General features: G+C 44.4%; 1 protein-coding gene and 1 pseudogene across 4 annotated transcripts in view; one reads left to right on the forward strand and one right to left on the reverse strand.

Moving 5' to 3' along the window:
- CBFA2T2 (CBFA2/RUNX1 partner transcriptional co-repressor 2) overlaps positions 1-20,833 on the forward strand; it is a 144,039-nt gene extending 123,206 nt beyond the window's left edge. Inside the window, exons 7-12 of one of the 4 annotated variants that reach the window (XR_003037873.2) lie at positions 1,126-1,211; positions 2,183-2,378; positions 6,241-6,309; positions 10,193-10,383; positions 20,021-20,187; positions 20,368-20,833. Coding sequence is in view for 3 of the 4 variants with exons in the window: in XM_002692301.7 (XP_002692347.3) it covers positions 1,126-1,211; positions 2,183-2,378; positions 6,241-6,309; positions 10,193-10,383; positions 13,781-14,080 (842 nt within the window). In the remaining variant the exon portion in view is untranslated. Of the gene's footprint in view, positions 1-1,125; positions 1,212-2,182; positions 2,379-6,240; positions 6,310-10,192; positions 10,384-13,780; positions 18,632-20,020; positions 20,188-20,367 lie in introns of those variants that run through there. The other 3 variants (XM_002692301.7, XM_010811664.4, XM_015474273.3) reach the window with 3 other exon arrangements.
- On the reverse strand, positions 18,974-19,536 carry LOC785968 (large ribosomal subunit protein uL22-like; annotated as a pseudogene).
- Positions 20,834-21,281: the final 448 nt, after the last annotated feature.

A 21,281-nucleotide genomic window follows, 5' to 3' on the forward strand; every position in this document is an offset into this window, starting at 1 on the left:
TCCCACCCCTCATTTTTAAACAAATAAACTGTAACACTCCCCTAATTTATTCTCCTAAAATAAAATTTATGGATACTATCCTATGGACAGAGGAGCCTAGCAGGCTACAGTCCCATGGGGTAGCAAGAGACAGACACAACTGCACCACTACTACTACATAGCCTGCCTTAGTGCCATAATTTTAGGATCAGTATTCTAAAGTAGGATATTAATATGTAACAGAGTATTTTATAATATGTTAGTGCTCAGGCATGACTTCACAGAAAGATATGATGAAGTCAGCAGATGGTTGCACAAATGCAGATTCACTATGAACACAACGCCTGTAAATTCAGACTGATGACAGGTCACAAAGTGTTGGGCACACGTGAAGTGACTTAGCACGCACACAGTTGTGCTACATTGATGATTCAGAGACCAGGAGTAGTGGTGACATAGATGACATGATTTTTCAAAATAGTGGATAATTCAGTATACCCTTGATTCACACAGTCATGGCGTTCTTGCAAAACCATGCGACAAATAATACTTGGTACAGCACCAACTCTGTTCATGGCGACTAAGTGTATTGTGCCGCAACCTTGCCAGTACTTAGTATGGATGACGATTTTTCCAATAGAGATGTCAAATTATCTTCGTGAACATTTTATTTACACTATGTGACTACTACTGTTTGAATATCTTTTCATATGTTTATAAATCATCTCTGCTTTTTTTGTCTGGGACGTAACCATTTATTTCTTTTAACTACTTTTCTTCTGGCCTACTTGTCCTTCATAATTGATTTGTAGGAGTTTTTAATACACTCTGTGTAGTGATTTCTTGTTGGTTTTATGTCATTTTGTGGTTTTAAGTCATCTCTGCTTTTTTTGTCTGGGACGTACCATTTCTTTCTTTTACCTACTTTTCTTTTGGCCTACTTGTCCTTCATAATTGATTTGTAGGAGTTTTTAATATACTCTGCATAGTGATTTCTTGTTGGTTTTATGTCATTTTGTGGTTTTAAGTCATTGTGAATCATTTGCCTTAACAGTGTGCTCATAGCTAGTATGAATCAATGTATTTACTTGGTAGAATTCTGTTTACTGTATTCTTCTCTGTATCTTCTAATTTAATTTCTAATAGGTCTAAATGGAGGCTATCAAGATGAGTTGGTAGACCACCGTTTGACAGAAAGGGAATGGGCTGATGAATGGAAACATCTTGATCATGTAAGAATTCTACAGTGTATAATTTTCCTAACTACTTACTACTTTTCATCCTAAATATTACTGAGAGTAAGAGTGTATATGCTTGAAGTGAACTTAACCAGAGCTCCAATGTCTTTGCAATAGTAGCTGATTTATCTCCTACTCCCCAAGCTAAAGTGTGAAGAATAAGTCCCAAATCTTTGTGGTGGGTTTTCATTTTAGGTCATAACCAAGTGAAACTCTGTAGTATAATGGTAAAAAATATAGGTTTATGAGTGTTAGGTCCCAGCTTTGCCACATCCTACCTTGGCAATGGTAGGAAGATAGAAAAATTAAGTCTAAAAATGGTGAAGGAACTTGCCCATTACCATTTTTAGGCTTAATTTTTATATATTAAAAAAACTAATGCTATGTTTGAATTTACAGGGGAGTTAGAATGATATACAAGGTGCTTGTCACAGGGCCTGGTATAGTAAATGGAGCTTTTCTAAATACAAATGAGAATTAGTACACTGGCACAGAATGTAAACCTAAATTCTCTGCTCCCCTGGAAAAGAGAGTTTCCCCTCTCACTTAAAAGTGAAGAGAGGATGTAATAGTTCCTTAAAATATACATACAGTAGCTTCTCCTTTCTGAGTGATGTTGTCTCTGAACCTAATTTCTCTGATTGCTTTCTTACATAAAGCTGCTCTGGGCAAAGATTATACTGTGCTTTCACCATACTCTGAAGAATCATATTATAGTGAGACTGGCTGCTTCAACCATGAAGAATAAAAAAAATACTAGTTTGAAATCTTAAAAAAAAGAAAAGTATGTGTATATATTTAGAGAGAAACAGTCAGATAGGCTTTCCAATGTAAACTCTGTTGCTAAATCCGTAAGATTCTCAAGCCTTTACTCTGTGTATTTTGTTTACCTCTCCTCGATATTCAATGTTGATTGTCTGGATGTCCTTCTTCTGTGGCTCCACCTGACCTCCTGCCTGGCTCAGGCCCTCAACTGCATTATGGAAATGGTAGAGAAAACAAGGCGCTCCATGGCAGTCCTGCGGCGCTGTCAAGAATCTGACCGTGAAGAACTCAACTACTGGAAAAGACGATTCAACGAAAACACAGAGATGAGGAAAACAGGGAGTGAGTTGGTCTCCAGGCAGCACAGTCCTGGGAGCGCAGATTCTCTCAGCAATGGTAAGGGGAGAGTCTTTTTAGTTGGCAAGGGAGGCTTTTTATATGTATCTTTTGTTCTTGTTGCTATTTTTTATATTTGAGGCTTTTTATATTTTTCTTTAAAAGGAAGATGGTACTTGATTGTGGAATTATAAAGACCTTGGGAATCATGAACAGTAAATCACAAAATATGTCACGAACTTGGTTAGTATCTGATATGTTCAAGAAATGTTGTCTTCCCCACATAGAATGATTTTATTCTGTTTTCAACTCTATACTGTATATAAGTATGGGGTGATGTTCAGAGAGTGTTTGAACGTTAAATTAAGCCTGCTGCTAAGTCGCTTCAGTCGTGTCTGACTGTGCGACACCATAGACGGCAGCCCACCAGGCTCCCGTCCCTGGGATTCTCCAGGCAAGAACACTGGAGTGGGTTGCCATTTCCTTCTCCAAAGCATGAAAGTGAAAAGTGAAAGTGAAGTCGCTCAGTCGTGTCCGACCCTTCGCGACCCCATGGACTGCAGCCTACCAGGGTCCTCCACCCATGGGATTTTCCAGGCAAGAATACTTACTAGCTGAATGTATTTGGGACATCTCATGTATATCACATTCATTCATTCCTTATAGTAGCCCTCAAAATATTCACCTCAGCTTCCGTCTGCTTTTCCCCATTCCCTGTCTAGAAAAATAGCATTTATCAACCTCTGCCTGGACAAAAAACCAAGTAGTTTTACTGTACCAAGCTGGGTCGTCCCTTCCTGCCTTTTCCCATACTCCTGAAGCAGTAGAGATGAAAATTGTTGAGCTCTCAATCCAGGATATATCCAGGATACCACCTGAAACTATTCCTCCAAAAATGTTCCCTTGCATTCACCTAGTGGCTGAAAAAGTGTCCTGTCCAAAGGCATGGCTAAATGAGGGGCCACCTGTGATCAGACTGTTTCACCTAGAATTCTAACAAAACAATTGTTAGATTAATAACCCACGATTTAGAGGTGAGGGGGGAATCACCTCCCATATGCCTTCATTGTGGTATCTGCCACATCTGGGTAGGATGTGCCTTTAGGCATATGTGTCCTAACACAGGAAATAAACCATAAAGTGGAAAGACATGGAGGAAGGGAATCCCTGGGCTACTTGGGAGGATCCCAAACAACAGTGGGACTTTCCAGGCTGAAATAGCCTGGAAAGTAGCCAGTTCAGACTAGACTAGCCCAGAAGCTGGCTGGAGATTTCTTCAAGAAAAGGGAATTTATAATGTATTGACACCACAGGAATAGAGTTTGAGATTGAATTTGAAATAATTACAAATTCAATTATAATTATTGATGTAACAGAATTTGAGTATATTTATTTGGGGGAGGGGAAGAAGGAAATTTTTATTATGTCTGGTGGGCTGAAAAAAGAATGAAATTCCTTCCCACTGAAAAGTTTAATCAATTAATAATGCTTGCAACTGAAAGATCAAGGTGTACCAATATTGAAAGAATCAGCTGAAAAGGACTTTACCATTGTTACAGCAGAAAGTATATATATGTGTACATACATGACCTACAGAGAGGTGATGCTCCTAGTGCGGTTTGGGAGACCTTAACTGTGAACAGTGGGTTCTAGGCCAGGCACTTCTCTTCAGTCATTAATCCTGGATGCCCCTCAAAACCCATCTAAGGACCTTTGGAAAACTCCCGATGCCATGGCCCCAGCTCCAGAGGTTCTGATTTAATTTGGCTGAGATGGGACCTGGTCTCCCACAGTGGAGAACCATTTCTTTTTGTTTGGAGCAACCTCATGAAGTTGTTTTGTTTTTTGTTTTTTAACAGTCAAACTGTATGGCTCATTGTAGAAAATACAGAAACATATAAAGAATTTACTAGTTCATCATCCCACACTGAAGAGCTTTGGAATGTATCTGAGAATTCTGTATTACAACTTTCTGTTGATTTCTTTGAAAACATAACTGCGTATTAAACATGTTTCTCATATTGAAGATTTTATAAACAACATTTTAATGACTACTACAATATTCCACCATGTAAATATACTATTATTTTTTTAAGCCATTCTTATTGTTGAACTAAAGGTTTTTTGCTTATTTTTTGTTTTATGGTAAGTGATATAATATATAAAATCTTTATAGGTGGGAATTTTTCCTTCAGGGTACCCTTAGCTGTAAATTAGTGAGTTATGGATACAGGCGTTTTGTTTTGTTCACTTGATCTTGTTTTGTTTAATGGATGAGATAGTTAATATGGGGTCAAATCTAACATTTTATTTGTAGTTTTTCCTTGAACTTGATCCCTTCCCAGGGCACAATAAATTTCATCTATATTCAACTTTTATGTGTTTGTATATTAGCTATCCAACTTTAAATTCTCCAAATAGTTTAAATTTTCCTACCATCAATTGATACCCATCCTTTACCTGTTAAAATGAAATAACTATCATATGATAATTTTGTTAATACTTAAATATTATACTCTTAGGTATTATAGTCTTTCTGACTATGCTAGTTATCACTTTTGGTAATAATAGTTGTATGGACTCTTACTGTGTTCCTGCCAGTGCTAATAAGCCTTTTATATGTGTTTTCAAGCCTGCCCATGGAGATAATAGGAACTGCCATTAGATTCATCTACAGATGGCAAAACTGAGGCTTAAATAAGTTAGAAACTTGGCATAAATAGTCCTACAGCTTATTAAGTTTATTCCAGACCAGCATACATGCTTAGCAATTAGGATAGCTTCCCAGTGTAATATCAAACTTAATTATTATAGCTTCAGAATGTGTTTTAATATCTGGTAATACTAGATCCCCTTCATTTTCTTGGGTGTATCATTTCTTTTTTTTTTTTAATGGAATTTAAAAGAATGAACTGCGTTGCAAAAATGTCAAGCAGTACAGAAACATATAGAAAGAATGTGGAAGTCTTCCCTATCCCACTTTTTACCTCCTCCACTTATTAGCAAATTAGTGTTCCTAAGAAATTTTGTATGCCTATGCTTAACGATAATTTGTTTCTCAATTTTTTGTTTTGAAGTTTTTTAAACACGTAGAAGTACTAAGAGAGCAACAGCACAGTGACCAGGCACGTGCCCTGTGCCTCAGTTCACCATTAGTTCACGTTGGCCGTGTTGGCTTTCTCAAGTGCTTCATTCTGTTTCTCCTAAGAACTAGAGCATCCTCTTACAGAACCACAGTTCTTTCTGTCCCGCACTTCTGATCCAAATACTTGCATTCTCTGTCTGACCTTTGATTAATAGCTTCTGAAACTCTAGTTTTCTTAGTAAATGAGCTGAAAATTTTGACTTCTGGAAATACCATGAAGATACCACATATTTATCCATTCATATGTTGATGGACACTTAGGTTGCTTCCATATCTTGGCTATTGTAAATAATGCTGCTATGAACGTTGGGGTGCTTATATCTTTTTGAGTTACTGTATTCATTTTCTTCAGATATGTACCCAGGCATGGAGTAGCTGGATCATATGGCAGTTTTTAGGTTTTTGAGGAACTGCCATACTGTTTCCTATAATGTCTGTACCAATTTACATTCCCCCCAACAGTGTACAAGGATTCCCTTTTTCCTCACACCTTCACCAACATTTGTTATTTGTAGTCTTTTTGATGATAGCCATTCTGATAGGTGTGAGGTGACATATCATGGTTTCAATTTGCTTTTCTCCAATGATTAGCAAGTGAGCATTTAAAATTTAAGTGTACTATTATAACCTGATTTTATTTCTTGTCAGAATATTTTTTCCAGTAAATGAGTGTATATGTTTGAATCTTTCTAAGTGGTAAATGAGAGTTTTCCACAAAAGTAAAACATGCCAATTATAGACAGTTCTGCGCTATGCTGTTTCTCTCTCTCTCTGTAGATTCTCAGCGGGAATTCAACAGTAGGCCGGGAACAGGATATGTACCTGTGGAGTTTTGGAAAAAGACTGGTATGTCTGTCTGCTTAGGGGTCACATGTACTCACTGATTTGAGTGTAGAGTACATATTTGTGAAAAGGTGATTTTCTCATAACTCCCTCTGCAAAAAGCTCTAGGCCCCTGCTTCTCCCCCTTTAGGTGTCCCCACTTCTGGACTGCCTGTTGTGTTCCTTGCTGGTTGAGAATTTGTAGTGACTCTGTACAGTCCACCCAAGTCCTTTTCACCGCTTCTTCTGGGAGGCATTAAGTAACCGACTCTTCCCTATTTATATGCCCCATTTCTGGAAGTATAGCTTAATTCATTTCTGCCTGTCCTCATCACTGTCTTCTCACATTCCCACATTTGGTTCAGTCTGCTCTTCCTTTCACCTTCACTGTCTCTAGCTTCATCAAGACTGTTCTTGCTAGGTGTCATTTTCTACAAGAATAAGGGAGGGTAGCAACTGCTTGTTGTGGAAGGACGGGGATTATGCTAACCTCCTATTACCTTATCCAAATACTAGTCTTTTTTTCCTTCTTGCCTCCCTTTCTCAGTGAAATTAATAGTTTTGGGGTTTCTCCCTAAGAAAAAATTTATTTCTACAAAAAGATTAATACCCACTTAATTTTAAGACCATAATATAAACAAATGGACAGACACATCACATTATGAGAAATACAGATAACTCTATTGCAAAATGTTTATTTTCACTGACAGTCAAGAAAGTACAAGATAATGCAACCCTGACCAATTAGCCCCCAAAGTCTTTAACACCTAATTATTGACAAAATTTTAGAGGACCCTGTTAATTTCACTAAATAATTCTTAATGGATTAATGATTAAAAATTAATGAATAATAATACTTAATGAATTATTAAGTATTACCACCTGTGAACACATGGGTATTTTGAAATCATTTCTCACTTGCATGCTTTTGACTCTTTCCTTTTAGAAGGAAATGATCCGGGGACTTCCCTGGTGGTCCAGTGGTTAAGACTCAGAGCTTCCAGTGCAGGGAGAAGAGCTTTGATCCCTGGTTGGGGAACTAAGATTGCACATGCCGCATGGCACAGCCAAAAGAATTAAAACGAATTTAAAAATGATCGTAAAAAGGAGACTGACTTGTTTAGCGGTTGAGAAGCGGCCTACCAATCCAAGAGACATGTGTTTGATCCCTGGTCTAGGAAGGTTCCACATGCGGTGGGGGCAGCTAAGTCCGCAGATGGCAACTACGGAGCCCACACACACCCCTGAGCCCATGCTCCACAGCAAGAGAAGTCACTGCAGTCAAAAGCCTACCCACCACAACTGGAGAAAGCCCGTGCACAGCAGCGAAGACCGAGTGCAACCAGAGATAAATAAATAAGTTTTTAAATAACAGTAACAATATGGAATGACTCCCTACAATCCATGGTTGTAAGGAATGATCCAGATTTAGACACAAATTGTTAAAGAAGCAGTGATATAAAAAAGGGCTACACCAAAGCCTTTGACTGTGTGGATCACAACAAACTGTGGAAAATTCTTCAAGAGATGGGAATACCAGACCACCTGACCTACCTCCTGTGAAATCCGTATGCAGGTCAAGAAGCAACAGTTAGATCTGGATATGGAACAACAGACTGGTTCCAAATAGGAAAAGAAGTACGTCAAGGCTGTTTATGGTCACCCTGCTTATTTAACTTATAGGCAGAGTACATCATGTGAAATGCTGGGCTGAATGAAGCACAAGCTGGAATCAAGATTGCTGGGAGAAGTATCAATAACCTCAGATATGCAGATGACACCACCCTTATGGCAGAAAGCGAAGGAGAACTTGATGAAAGTGAAGGAGAACTTCATGAAAGTGAAAGAAGAGAGTGAAAAGGTTGGCTTAAAACTCAACATTCAGAAAACAAAGATCAGGGCATCTCATCCCATCACTTCAATGCAAATAGATGGGGAAACAATGGAAACAGTGAGAGACTTTTGGGCTCCAAAATCACTGCACTGCAGATGGTGACTACAGCCATGAAATTAAAAAACGCTTGCTCCTTGGAAGAAAAGCTGTGACCAACCTAGACAGCGTATTAAAAAGCAGAGACATTACTTTTCCGACAACGGTCCGTCTAGTCAAAGCTATGGTTTTTCCAGTAGTCACATATGGATATGAGAGTTGGACTATAAAGAAAGCTGAGTGCCGAAGAATTGATGCTTCTGAACTGTGGTGTTGGAGAAGACTCTTGAGAGTCCCTTGGACTGCAAGGAGATCCAAGCAGTCCATCCTAAAGGAAATCAGTCCTGAATATTCATTGAAAGGACTGATGCTGAGGCTGAAACTCCAATGCTTTGGCCACCTGATGCGAAGAACTGACTCATTGAAAATCAAGACCCTGATGTTGGGAAAGATTGAAGGCAAGAGGAGAAGGAGACCACAGAGGATAAGATGGTTGGATGGCATCACTGACGCAATGAACATGAGTTTGAGTAGGCTCCAGGAGTTGGTGATGGACAGGGAAGCCTGGCATGCTACAGTCCATGGGGTCACAGAGTCGGACACAGCTGAGCGACTGAACTGAACTGGAGCAAGGGAAAGGCAACCTAGGAAATGCCCACCTGTCAATGAATGATTATGTGAATTTACAGTGTGGCACCACGGAATATTATCTTACCATTAAAACTAATTTGGAAAACTACATAGCACTTCAGAAAAATCTTTGCAGTTGGCAGTGGGGAGGTGTATATTATATTACCAAGACATAAAGTAGAATTATGGGAAATGAAAATAGTTATCAGCATCACCCTTGACATTTGGGGTGAAAGCTTTTCTTGGCTGGAGCAATATGATGGAAAGTTCTAGGTTGGCAGCCTAGAACACTGTGTGAACCCCCTTTGAGCCTCGGCCATGTGCAAGAACCAAGCAGTAAGGGAGTTTCCTTAGGCTTCACGGTTGTCCAGTCTTGTGGACTCGGAAGGAACATCATTCACGCTGGGACCCAGGACTGAGGCTCAGGTGCATACCGTATGTCACCTGGAGTATACTTCCTGTGTAAACTAAGCAGGATTTGATGGGAAGAACTGATCAGGATCCAGCTGGGGTAATGGCAGCTGGGGTTTTTGTAGCCCAGAGCACCTAGCAACCTTCCCAGAACTATATCTTCAGGCAACATTTCTCCACTGAGTTCAGTCTTCTGTACCTAACTGCCTCCTGGTGATTGGTACCTGGATGCACCTCAGCCTTCTTGCTTACCTCCACACCAGCATTTTGCTCATTATCTGTTTCAATGCACAGCACTTCCATCTTCACCTCCAGACCCTTAGGTGCACCAGCCTCATTCTGTCTCACCCCCTCCTCTGTGTTACTTGCTCCCACCTACATTCAGAATCTCTACTTATCAGCCAGATTATTGACCAGCTTCTCAGTTGGTGTCTCTGCCCTCACTCTTTTCATTGTGTGTAGATCCCTTTAGGGTTTCACATTTTCTTTAGAAGAAGGGCCAAATTCCTTAGCGTGAAATGCAAGACTAGAAGATTCCTTTCCACCAACCATCTTAACCATGACACATTTTCCTGATCCTCCTCTGCCACCTACAGACCTGACCACCTTTCCCCTTGGAATTCTTGTCCCTGATAATGACAAGTATCATATCCCCTCAGCCACACTTACACTTGATCACGGTTGTGAAAATATGTTACATCTCAGTCGCCAAGGTCTCCTCAGCACCTTGCACAGTGCTGACAAGTGATTGGGTCTGCAGACCCAACAAATGATCGCATGAATAGACAAGTGAAGATAAAAATAAAAGTGAATGCCATTGTCATAAGTATTTTTAGAAGAAAAATCATGGTTCACCTCTGTCCCTTCTTTGAAATGATGTGGAGTAGGAGGGGAGAGATTTCTCGGCCAGTTGATTTTACTGTCACTTTCTTCCAGAAGAAGCTGTGAATAAGGTGAAAATTCAGGCCATGTCAGAAGTACAGAAAGCTGTTGCTGAGGCAGAGCAAAAAGCCTTTGAAGTGATTGCAACCGAGAGAGCTCGAATGGAGCAGACAATAGCGGACGTCAAGCGGCAGGCTGCAGAGGACGCCTTTCTCGTCATAAACGAGCAGGAAGAGTCAACAGAGGTCAGAGCGCTGGGGGCTGGGGCTGAGGGGACCAAGCCTTTCCTCTCAGGTGCTGGGCAGTAAGAGCCAGCAGTCCTCTCTTGAACTAGAGAATTATAATTTTTATTCAGTTCCAGAGAGGTTTGTTTCTCAATTATTATATTCTTACATATTGGCTCATTATATGGGTTTAAGTTACGAGAAGTCTCTCTCAAGTTTGGGGAACTACGTGACAACAGTGACCACCACTGCCTGGGTGGTGCCACACACAGAGCTCAGCGTGTGTGTGGTCTCTCTGATCCTCACAGGGGGATGTGGGTGTTGTTGGAATCCGGCTTTACCAGTGAGGAAACTGTGATTTTGGGAATTTAACTGACCTAATCCCACATCTCTGAAACCAGAGAAAGGCAGTGCAGGGTCCTGCAGTATCCAGTCTGTTTACAAAGAGGCTAGTTATTTCATGGATTGAGGGGATAGATCCCGAAGGCCTGCCTGACTGCCCTGGGACATGGTGGTGCTTTGTACTACTATGAGGAAAAAAATAATTAAAAGGCACATGACAGAAACATCCTAACAGCCCTTTCAAATGTAATGAAATTTTTCTGTAACTTTGATTTCAGTTACTTTTCAGGTTTAAGGCAAACTTTTAAGTCCTGAAACAAGCCTGTTTCTATAAGTAGGTAAACCCCATGTACTCTCTGGGATATTCCTAAGGTTATAAAGAACTGAGCTTTTTTGTTGGTGGTGGTTTGTTTTTTAAACGACAGAAATTTTATTGTCTCATCCTCCTTAAATCTTTTTCAAAGAACAGTGTTAAGCATGATGATGTGAAGATGAACATGCCTATCATGTGGCCGTTGAGAAAGGATGTGGGCAAGTCCTGTTGCAGCCTTTCCAGCTGAATTGGAAGAAAGTAGTTCCTCTGACTCTCCCCTTTCCCTTCTCCTCTCCTATTTGTTTCTGTTGTGTATTGGATTCATTATAGCCACCCATATCAATATCTATATTCAGGGCACAAAGTGACTTGCAGGTGAGGCACACATTGGCATCCATCCCTGCAAACTTTCCTTCCAAAACAAGGCAGGATAGCAGGGCGTATGCTCTGAGTGAGTTTATGTTGGACCAAGAGGGCTGGTTTCCTCCAGTTCACTCAGAAAGTTCTGCTTGATATCTAGAGGTAACCCCTGGAGTTTTTCGTTCATCCTGTGAGAGGTAGTTCGGTAGAGCAGAAGGAGCCCAGGAGCCCTGAGCACTCGTCCCAGTTCCCCTCACACTAGCAGCGTTCCCTTCAGGGGTCAGCTCCCTCTCTGTATAGTGGGTGGGTAGCAGCCCCTATCCTGCTGGGCTCATACTTTTTAAGGAAGATACAATTAGATCACAGTTGTGGAAGTGTTTTTAAACTGCAGTGCACTGTTCAGACAGAAAGGATTTTCTTAACGTTGTTAACACCATCGGTGTGGCAGCTCCTACTCTTGCAGAGCAGCTGCCTCCTCTGAGGCCAGACCCAAGCATCTCCCTTGGAATGACATCTCAGGTAGAGGTCCCCTTCTGTCCCCAGCCTAGATTTCCTGGCAAACGTGATGGGCTAGCAGTTGAGTGTAAGATAAGAATCATTTCTCCTTGGAGCCAGGTTTGAAATAAGGTCAGGAAACTTTGGGATGGGCTCTGGGTCATTCTGATACAGGTGTTCCCCAGGCTACACGTGGAGTAGTAACTGACATAAACTGATGGCCCCTGCTTGTCAAAGGATATTCTGGAATACCATCTCTGACTTCCCTGGCCAGTAACTCAGAAGATTTATAACCTTCCCCCATAAATTATAAGGCCTGTTTGGCCATGTACTTTGCTCCATCTTTGAGGAATGCTGATTTGAAGGGTGATGACCACAGTAAACCTTTCATCATGTTTCTTGGCAAAGCCTTTTGGTAAAGTCAGGGCAAAGCCACAGAGACAGGGAATGCAAATTGTCCTTTTCACCCTGGCTTCTCAGTGGTGGTCAAGGTGAAAGCACCATTGCTTTAATCTTCTGGCCCAGTATGAGATGTTCTTGCAGACTTGGACAGAGGAAGTAGAGGCCTATGTTTCCACAGCAGCTCCATGAAACACATTCCCCACAAACAATACTGTTTGACCAAAGCATTGTCTGGAGTCAACCTACCAGAGTGTGAAATTTTCAGGAATACAGCTTGCTTAAGAATCTGTGAAGATCCTAAGAATGACTTCTGTCCCTGATTCTGGTTCTGCAGTGTTGGTGTTAGCAAGGTTGGGAAAGTCCCTGGAGTGTATTTCCTGAGAAGCCTGTGGTGTTGGAAGGGATCTTCAGTCCTTTCTGTTGCTCTTTGAAACTAAGTGTGTCCCTTGAGAATAGTAGAGCCAGGAGGCCCAGGTCCCAGGCTTTGCATAGCCACGTGATCATTTTACAAGCTCAGACAAGTCCTGCCCACTGGCCCTCAGTGTCCCGTCTATCTATACAGTGCAAAAGGTGGGGGACCTCAAGGTCCTTGTTTGCTCTTATCATTTGTTTGTTGTTGTTGTTGTTGTTTGTTAGTTGTTTTTACACTTGAGGAAGAGACAGCATCTTCCTTGATCATCAGGCCAGGCCTCATAATTGGCTTCTGCCATCCTGCAGAGCCTGCAGGGGAGGGCGCAGCTGGCTGATCAGATCCATAAGTGGGTCGTGGAGACCTTCGGTGTAAAACACTCGTGTGTCAGGGAGGAGAGTACCCAGGGGCAGGTGTGGGAGCAAAAAATAGGAAGAAAACTCCCTGACATAGACCTTGGGGCCTTAGGTTCTGAGGTATTACAGGGGCTCCTGTAAACAGACCGGAAGTAGTCCCATGATCCCCAGCCCACCTCTGATGGGATGTATCACTGAACGGAAAATGGGCACAGCGAGTAGCACAGCTTCCCACACTCATGGTCACCCAGCCTAGTACCCACGCAGGTGACCTTTTTTTTTTTTTAAAGATTTCAGGTGTTGTCAGTGAACACAGTCAAGATCATTTCTGCATTGCAAAGGGTAAGAAGGAAAACTGTCCAAGCACATTTGTGGTCTTGGAATAGCTAGCTATGATGTGGGAGCCTGGTTTGGTTTGGTCATTGAGGATTAAAATATGAGTCAAAACGAGGAGTTGTTGCCTCCAGCAGGACTTGCTCCTGCCCTACAGTGCTGTGTGCACATGTCTTCACATCCCCTCATGTCGCTGTCCCCGCAGCCCAGGGCAGGTGGTCTTCCTGTAACACAGAAGAAGTAAACAGCAGCAGCAGCATGGCAGGCAGCACAGGCACAGGTGTGCGCAGCTCCAGAGCCCACACCCTCCCCACACGGCCCCGCCGCCTCTCCTGCAGAGGAGCTGGCACGTGATGACAGGTGTGCCCCCCAGGATCCCAGCAGCTGACCGATGCCTGTGTCTTGCAGAACTGCTGGAACTGTGGCCGCAAAGCCAGTGAAACCTGCAGTGGCTGCAACATCGCACGATACTGCGGCTCTTTCTGCCAGCATAAGGATTGGGAGCGGCACCACCGCCTCTGTGGCCAGAACCTGCACGGCCAGAGTCCCCACAGCCAAAGCCGGCCCCTGCTTCCTGGAGGGAGGGGCTCCTCAGCCCGGTCCGCCGACTGCAGCGTCCCCAGTCCAGCCCTGGACAAGACCTCGGCAACCACCTCACGCTCCTCCACACCAGCGTCTGTGACAGCCATCGACACCAACGGACTCTGAGCCCCAGACTCACTTCCCCCGGCAACCTCAGAGCGTGACAGAACTCCGCACGGAAGGCTGGCTATGTGAAGCAGTGCCAGTCGCTGTTGGGTCATCATCCAGAAGAGAAGTGGAGGCAGGCAGACTTGAAGCCCCAGCCTGTCCACACACTTGTCCATTTCCCACCTGTGTGTGCACGGCCGCTGGCTGGACCTGACTCCTCCATAGCTTCCAAGCTTGTTCTTCTCCCAGCTAAAGCTGGCACGGCCAGCCACTTTTCCATGTAGACCGCCAGCTCCTCCCTGCCTTGTGAGCAAGCCGACTGTCAGGTGTGCCCAGTCAGGCTGGAAGCAGCTCACCCCTTCACCGTCTGCTGCTCCAACGTCCTCCCGCAACAGAGGCCTAGAGACTGATAGCAAGCTGGGAAGGAGGGCTCTCTCCCACAGGGAGTGGCTCCTCTTGCCCCTGAACAGTTCCCTGAGCCCATTTCCACCCTCAGCAGGTGCCACTGATTAGTCCCTGGGGACTTGGGCACGCAGAAAGCAGCACTCAGGACACCCTCGTCGGCCCTGCCGTTCAGACGTAAGATTTTCAGAAACCACAGGAAGAAGTCACCATTTCAGTAAAAACACCCATAATAAAAAATAAAACTTCCACCAAGCATCACAGATCATGTTGGACAAGATTGTCCAGCCTGGCTGGCTGTTTTAGTTTGGGACCCATTTTTTTTCTCTCTCTCTTTTTTGATTTTGCTTATGCAGAAAATAGTTTTCAGCGCATGGATTGGTCTGAGGGAGAATGAGACTCAATTATGGATTGTCTCTTCTCTCTGAGCATGTTGGCCAAACTAGTGTCATCACATTATTGAATGGATCATCTGTTGGAAATGCAGAAACTTTTGTCACCACTTGGCTCTTTGCACAGTCGTCTTGTTCCCTGTCCTTTTATTCTCAGACCACGCATGTCCAGATCACTGGGTGGATCTTCTTCCCGTGGTCTCTGTCTGGCGCCTCTGAAGCCATAGTTGACCCATAGGATGTGATGTGGTGTGGCTGTGACTTGCCTCACCAGTCAAGGCCTGGTCACTTCTGAGCGAACCTTTTGGACCTGAAAGAATTCTTCAGACTTTGTCATTATGTGTCCTATGTCAGTTTATTATTGGGCATACAATCCTGTTTCCCTTCTCTAATTCTGTTGATACCTACCCTCTTTGAGCTAAGAAAAGTTTCCTGAAATGTGACAACCATTTGTGAGAGCCTGACCAATTTTTCTTCCTGTCTTCAGGGAGTTTTTCCAGCTGCTTACCTGATTCTCCAAACATGACACCACCTGTACTCCCTTTAAAATGTTAGGAATTGCCACACACGTTCTTCCTTGCCATTCAAGTTCTATTGGGAGCCCAAGGACCCTGACCCTCCCCCTGTCCAACTCCAAGCCTTTAGCACCCACTTGCACCAAGGAATGAGTTGGTTGGCCCTGCTCCTGCCGACCCTTGAAAGCTCAGCTTTAGATGGCCATTTTCTGCACATTGCCCAGAGTGAATCGAAGGCTCCCAGTAAGGTATCAGCATAGGTACCGTTATCCTTACGTACAGGTATGTCTTACTTTAAACACTAAGTCCCAGGACCTCCCTAGTGGTCTAGTGGCTATGCTTCTGTGCTCCCAATGCAGAGAGCCAGGGTTCAATCCCCGGTCAGGGAACTAGATCCCACAAGCTACAACTAAGACCCAGAGCAGCCAAGTAAATAAATAAATAAAAACGGTAAGTCCCTAATTTATCTTACTCAAGGATTTTCTGTCTTAAACTCAGTATGAGGCACCATTAAAATACCCAGACTTCTGCTGTGTAAAGTAAGGTATACCCAGAGAAAGAATAACAGAATAGTTGCTTTATTGTTCAGCTTTCCTTTAGTTGCAGCAGTCGAGGTATCCTGCCTAACAGATGAAATCAGAACCTCAGACAGGAGTTGCCTGCGTTTCCCTGAGAAGAGATGTCCCATGAGAGGCGGTCACTGAGCCTATAAATCTGGTGGCAGCAAGAGGGTGTCTCACAGTGTCCACTGGGTCTGACCTCAGCTCCCTTTTTCGTCAGCAAGTTAGATGAACACCTAGGTGTGTCCTGTAAGTCTTCAGTGGCTGAGCCAGGGTAGCTCAGGTTTTTTCGGGTTGGAATAAAGAGCCAAAGCCAACCGAATACTGTTTGTCAGACTGGATGTCAGTCTCTACAGCTGTGGTTTAGGTTTAGTGTGCAGGTAGGTCCTAGCTGACTTTTGTGGACTGTGGATCCAACGACAGCTTTATTTTCAGAATTTCTGTAATGCTGTTCTAAACTGCTTTAGAACAGCTCACGTGCCACCCAGAGGCCAAGCTAAAGATTTCCGCAGTGTTCCACATTGTGGTTCAGATCTCAGGCCTGGTGCTGTATTCATTTTGGTCAGTTTCACACGTCGGTTGCTAGGGCATCTGTCCAGAACTTCCTATTTATATGTAAAGAATCCCTTTCTCCAGCTGCCTCTCTTCTGAAAGTCTCAGCTCTGGTTGGAGTTGGGAGGAGAAGGGACACTGTCTTGGAATGCAGTGAGGGGACTGGAGGGCCAGGGCTGAGTCCAGGTTCCCCACTTGTTTTCCGTGTCTGCTGATAACCATATTGATGGTGCAAATTCAGGCTCCCCCTTTCATCTAGTTAGACTTAAAGTATCTTACTGTAATCAGACTGCTTAGAGGACCAACCTTTATAGTTTAAGGGGACAAAGACAAGACATAGTGGTGGTCCTGAAGGTCTTGCCCGAGTGGTCCTGGGCTCTTCGTGTTATCCTAGGGATCGAAGGCAAGTGTGACAAGCGGTGGCACATCACTCTCCTCTGCCTAGTGAGGAATGGCTGCAGGAGCCAGAGAAGACCGGAAGTAGCCAGCATGGGAGCTGTTTTAAATGTTCTGAGGGAAGCTTTAGGGCCGGATCCTCAGAGCTTCAATCATCCTCTGGGCCCCCACTGCCTGCTCCACCCAGTGGTGAAAACAGACTCAGGTTCATTCCACCTGCTCGGAAGTGAGCAGCCCTCCTCCTGAATATGAGAGCTTCCCCTGGGGGCGTCCTTGCAGCTCTCAGGATGGGGCTCAGTCATGCCACCCTGAGGTCACAGAGCAAATGCACCTTCTCTTGGACAGTGCTGAGTCCTGTGTGTGTCTCAGTGGATTTTAGTCTGGAAACAAGACCCATCACCCTGGCAAAGGTCCATGCCTGGCGCTGGCTGCTGCGGGCCCTCTGCCGTGTAGATGACTTTTGCACATCTGGACCAGTGGCTCCACCTGGAGCTCCTCACTTGTTGGTGTCAACGTGAGCATCTTCAGCTTCTAGACAGAAAATCTACACTTCACTTTGTACAGCCTTGTCCCAAAGTCAGATGGATCCCCAGTGCTGTCTGTCACCTGCTTGCAAAGGGCAGACCTTGTGGGCAGTTCCAGAAGAGATCTCAGCAAGTGGGCTTGAAGTTCCAACAACACAATTAAAATTGTGTGGTCATGAGTTCTTCAGGATGAAAGCATGAATAATGACCACATGGCTGTTTGTCCTGGAAACTGTAGATGAGATTATGGATTGAGTAAATCATTTAAAATAGAACTCATCTTCGAGGCTTTCTTCAGAACTGATTTCCAGGCTCCCAGGACAATAGACTAAGCCAGATTTCTTAGATTTTTTTTTTTTCCTTAATCAATTTACAGAGAACTGGGTGGTAGCAGTAAGAAAAACCAAATGTAAGAAAAACCAGAGAGAAATGGACTGTTCCAGCATGGGCCAACCAGCCAGCTGTTGGGACTCCGTCTGGGGTGGGGTGGGGGGTTACTGGGCAAGCTGTTGAATAGGGCCCTTTCCAACTCTGCGTGTCTGTAGTTCTTGTGAAACCAAAATGTTGACTACCTGCCTCTTTGCCCACGTGCATTGACGTGCTCAATTCCAAAGACGATGGTGCAGGCAACCTTTTCCATCATGAGCCAGGAGAAGGTTGAGGCCTGAGGGCAGCCTTTGCCTCCCCGCTTTGCCTCCATAGCCCCAGAGATGGCGCTTCCCCTGCTACCCCATCTGGTCAGACCCACAACTGCCCAGTGTACACTCATTGATGCTTATACCAAATAGGGCATGTGCGGCTGGCGGCTGGCAGGGACAGCCCCGGGCCTGCGTTGGAGTTGGCAGAGAGAAGCGGCAATAAGCATTAGGCGGATGGCTGAAAGTGCTGTTTGGCTCAGAGGCCTTCAGTCCACTTTCACAGCTTTCCAAGTTCCTGATGAGGCTACAAAAGCTCCATCCACAGAGAAAGCCAATAATGTAAATAAATCCAAAACTGAGCTTCCAAGCGTGGTTTTTTTAAGGGGGATGATGAATGTGAAACCACCCACAGGATGCGGTAGAGTTGATTTTTTTCTGTGCTTTGTCATTTTACTCTGATAGGAACTTTTGTTACTTAACTCTGTGCATAACTTATTTAAGGTACTGTATAAATGAACCAAAACTGTTAAATATGTATTTAGTTTGTTCTACTTCAAGTAGTCAATAAAAAGGCTATATTCCTTTTCTGACTCAAGCTGGAATGGGATTAAGAGGGAAGGTGGTGCGTGGACTTGTGTAAGACATCCTGCCCGCAGGTTTCTACATCCCCTCTGCCTTGTTCCTCGATCTGCTAGGAGGTGGTTCCGGCTGCTGGAACTGTGGGAAGCCAAGTGCCAACAACAGCACACAGATCTCCCAGCTCCGTGTCAGCCCTTCACCATTAAGTGATCTTTCAATGAGGAAAATAACCAGAGAACGTTTGAAGAGTAGGATAGTGGCTCTGTAGGTCCTTTTTCTTTTCCAATAACTTTCCTTAAACTTTTTTTTTTTTACTTTTATTTGCACTTATTTTTTGCGGCATTTATTCCCGGGCCATAAGAGTTTCTTCAGTTTCTCCTGGGATAGCTTTTTCTTTGTGCAACCTCCTCTTCTGGTTTAGGAACAATCTGTTCTTTTTCAATAAGGATCATCTCAATGTGGCAGGGAGAGCTCATGTAGGGGTTGATCCGACCGTGAGCTCTGCAAGTCCTGAGCCACATCTTGGGGGCTTTGTTCACCTGGATGTGCTCAATGACCAGAGAATCTACATCTAAGCCCGTGAGTTCAGCATTACTCTGCATTTTTGAGTACGTGCAGTAAAAATTCAGCACTCTTTTTGGGTCACCGACCCTGCGTCCAGCCCCACTGTTTGGCCTGTGCACACCTACCAGCTGCACCGTTGTAATGACGGAATGGCACACATTGCTTCTTTAAAGTGACATCCTTCAGATACTTGGTAGCTTTTCGGATATGCATACCCTTTATGGCCTGGGCAGTTTCACGAGTGTTCTTAAAGTGAACACGAAGATTTGAACCTCTTGATTTGCATGATTTTGTGGGATTTTCTGGGTCAAGTGAATAGCGCACCATTTTTAGGGGTCACCTCAGGCCGCTTACTGGAAAAGCTCCTTAAACATTTTTTAACATACCTGGATTTGGGAATATTCCTTTTTACACTGATGTTAAATCATAAATAAGTTCACTGTTGCCTTCATGTTTATTTGCTTACTAGTTGTATGATCTAATCAAGGCCGTGTTTTTGTTTGTCTGATTTGGCCACACCACGCGGCTCACGGAGGATCTGAGTTGTACCCGGGACTGAACCCCGGTGCTCATCTGTGAGCATGGAGTCCTAACCCCCAGACTGCCAGAGAGTTCCCTCAGGGTCATGGTTGTCCTTAATGCCTCACCTCCTGTGGGGCAGTTGGGTTGCTTTCAGGTTTTCCCTCACGTACTAAAGTGAACATTTCCTAAGCATGATTTCCTTCTTTGGGGTAATTTTCCAGTGGGATTTCTGGAACTGGACATTTCTTGGGTGTTTGACTCTGTGTCCAGACTGCTTCCCCTGAAAGCTCACCAGCTTGCTGTGCCTCCAACAGGTCCGATGGCTCTGAGGTGACCTGACTAGCTGAGCCATGAAGGTTGCTGCAGGCACACCTGTGCATGTGAGGTCTTGGGCTGTCCGGTTTCCTGGCCAGAGACCATTTCCCATGGGCCCGACTGGCCCCAGCCTCACTCCTGTCACCCAGATATCCATTTCTGGAAAGTAAGTAGCCCTAGAACTCCTACTGAGCAGCCTCGCCCTAGAGGCTTGTTGGCGCCATCAGCTTCATGGGCCCCCGAAATGCAAAGGGAGGAGTTGGTTACTAGATCTCAGGGTTGGGAAAAGGATTGTCTTGGCCCTAGAAGGCAAGATGGGGGCTTAACTGTATGATCTTTCATGCAGATGGTGCCAACTGCCAGTCTTTCTCATCAGCTGCCCAGCACTGTCCTCCACCACCCAGGGGATCTCAAGCCTGTGACTGTTAAGTTAAAACCACAGTAGTAATTCAGTAGAGGAAAACTGCTCCATGAGGGCAAAAGAAATTCCAAAAAGTCAGAAGTTTAAGGGACTGTGGCACTCGGCTTTGAGTCTGTACAAAATGAAACAAAACCACCGGGACCTCTCCGTGAAGCCAGGGCGCTGGCTTTGGCCTCAGTGAGAAGGCGAGCAGGGGAAACTGATCAGAGCCTCTAATGTCTGCTATCTCCTGGGGCTAAGGTCAGATTCTCCTTACTCCAGAGGTCAAAGAATACCTGGACTGAAGAATTAAGATGATTCCAGGTTTGTATTTCCTGGGATCTGGCAGAAGCAAAAATGCAAATCCTGTAGAGAAGAATATTAAAACTACAATCATATTATTACATATCAACCAAGTGTAAGTTGTCCATGAACTAAAGTTCGTATCCAAGCAAATGAGCTGTTACGAGCAATAGCAGCACGAACAATAAACTGAGTGCTCACCCCAGGTGGTGCTAGTGGTAACGAAACCGCCTGCCAATGTAGGAGATGGAGACGTGGGTTCGATCCCTGGGTTGAAACCGCCTGCCAATGTAGGAGATGGAGACGTGGGTTCGATCCCTGGGTTGGGAAGACCCCCTGGAGGTGGGTCTGGCAACCCACTTCCTGCCTGGAGAATCCCATGGACAGAGGAGCCTGGTGGGCTACAGCCCATGGGGTTGCAAAGAGTCGGACATGACTAAAGTGACTTAGCACACACGCACACAACTTGGGTTTGACCCAGAGGTGCCCGGGAGAGGACAGCCACCCCAGCAGTGTCTGGACTCTCCTGGCAGGGGCGATGCTCCAGGACATCTGTG

The sequence above is a fragment of the Bos taurus genome, chromosome 13, assembly GCF_002263795.3.
Source record: "Bos taurus isolate L1 Dominette 01449 registration number 42190680 breed Hereford chromosome 13, ARS-UCD2.0, whole genome shotgun sequence".
In the NCBI taxonomy this organism is placed as follows: Eukaryota; Metazoa; Chordata; class Mammalia; order Artiodactyla; family Bovidae; genus Bos; species Bos taurus.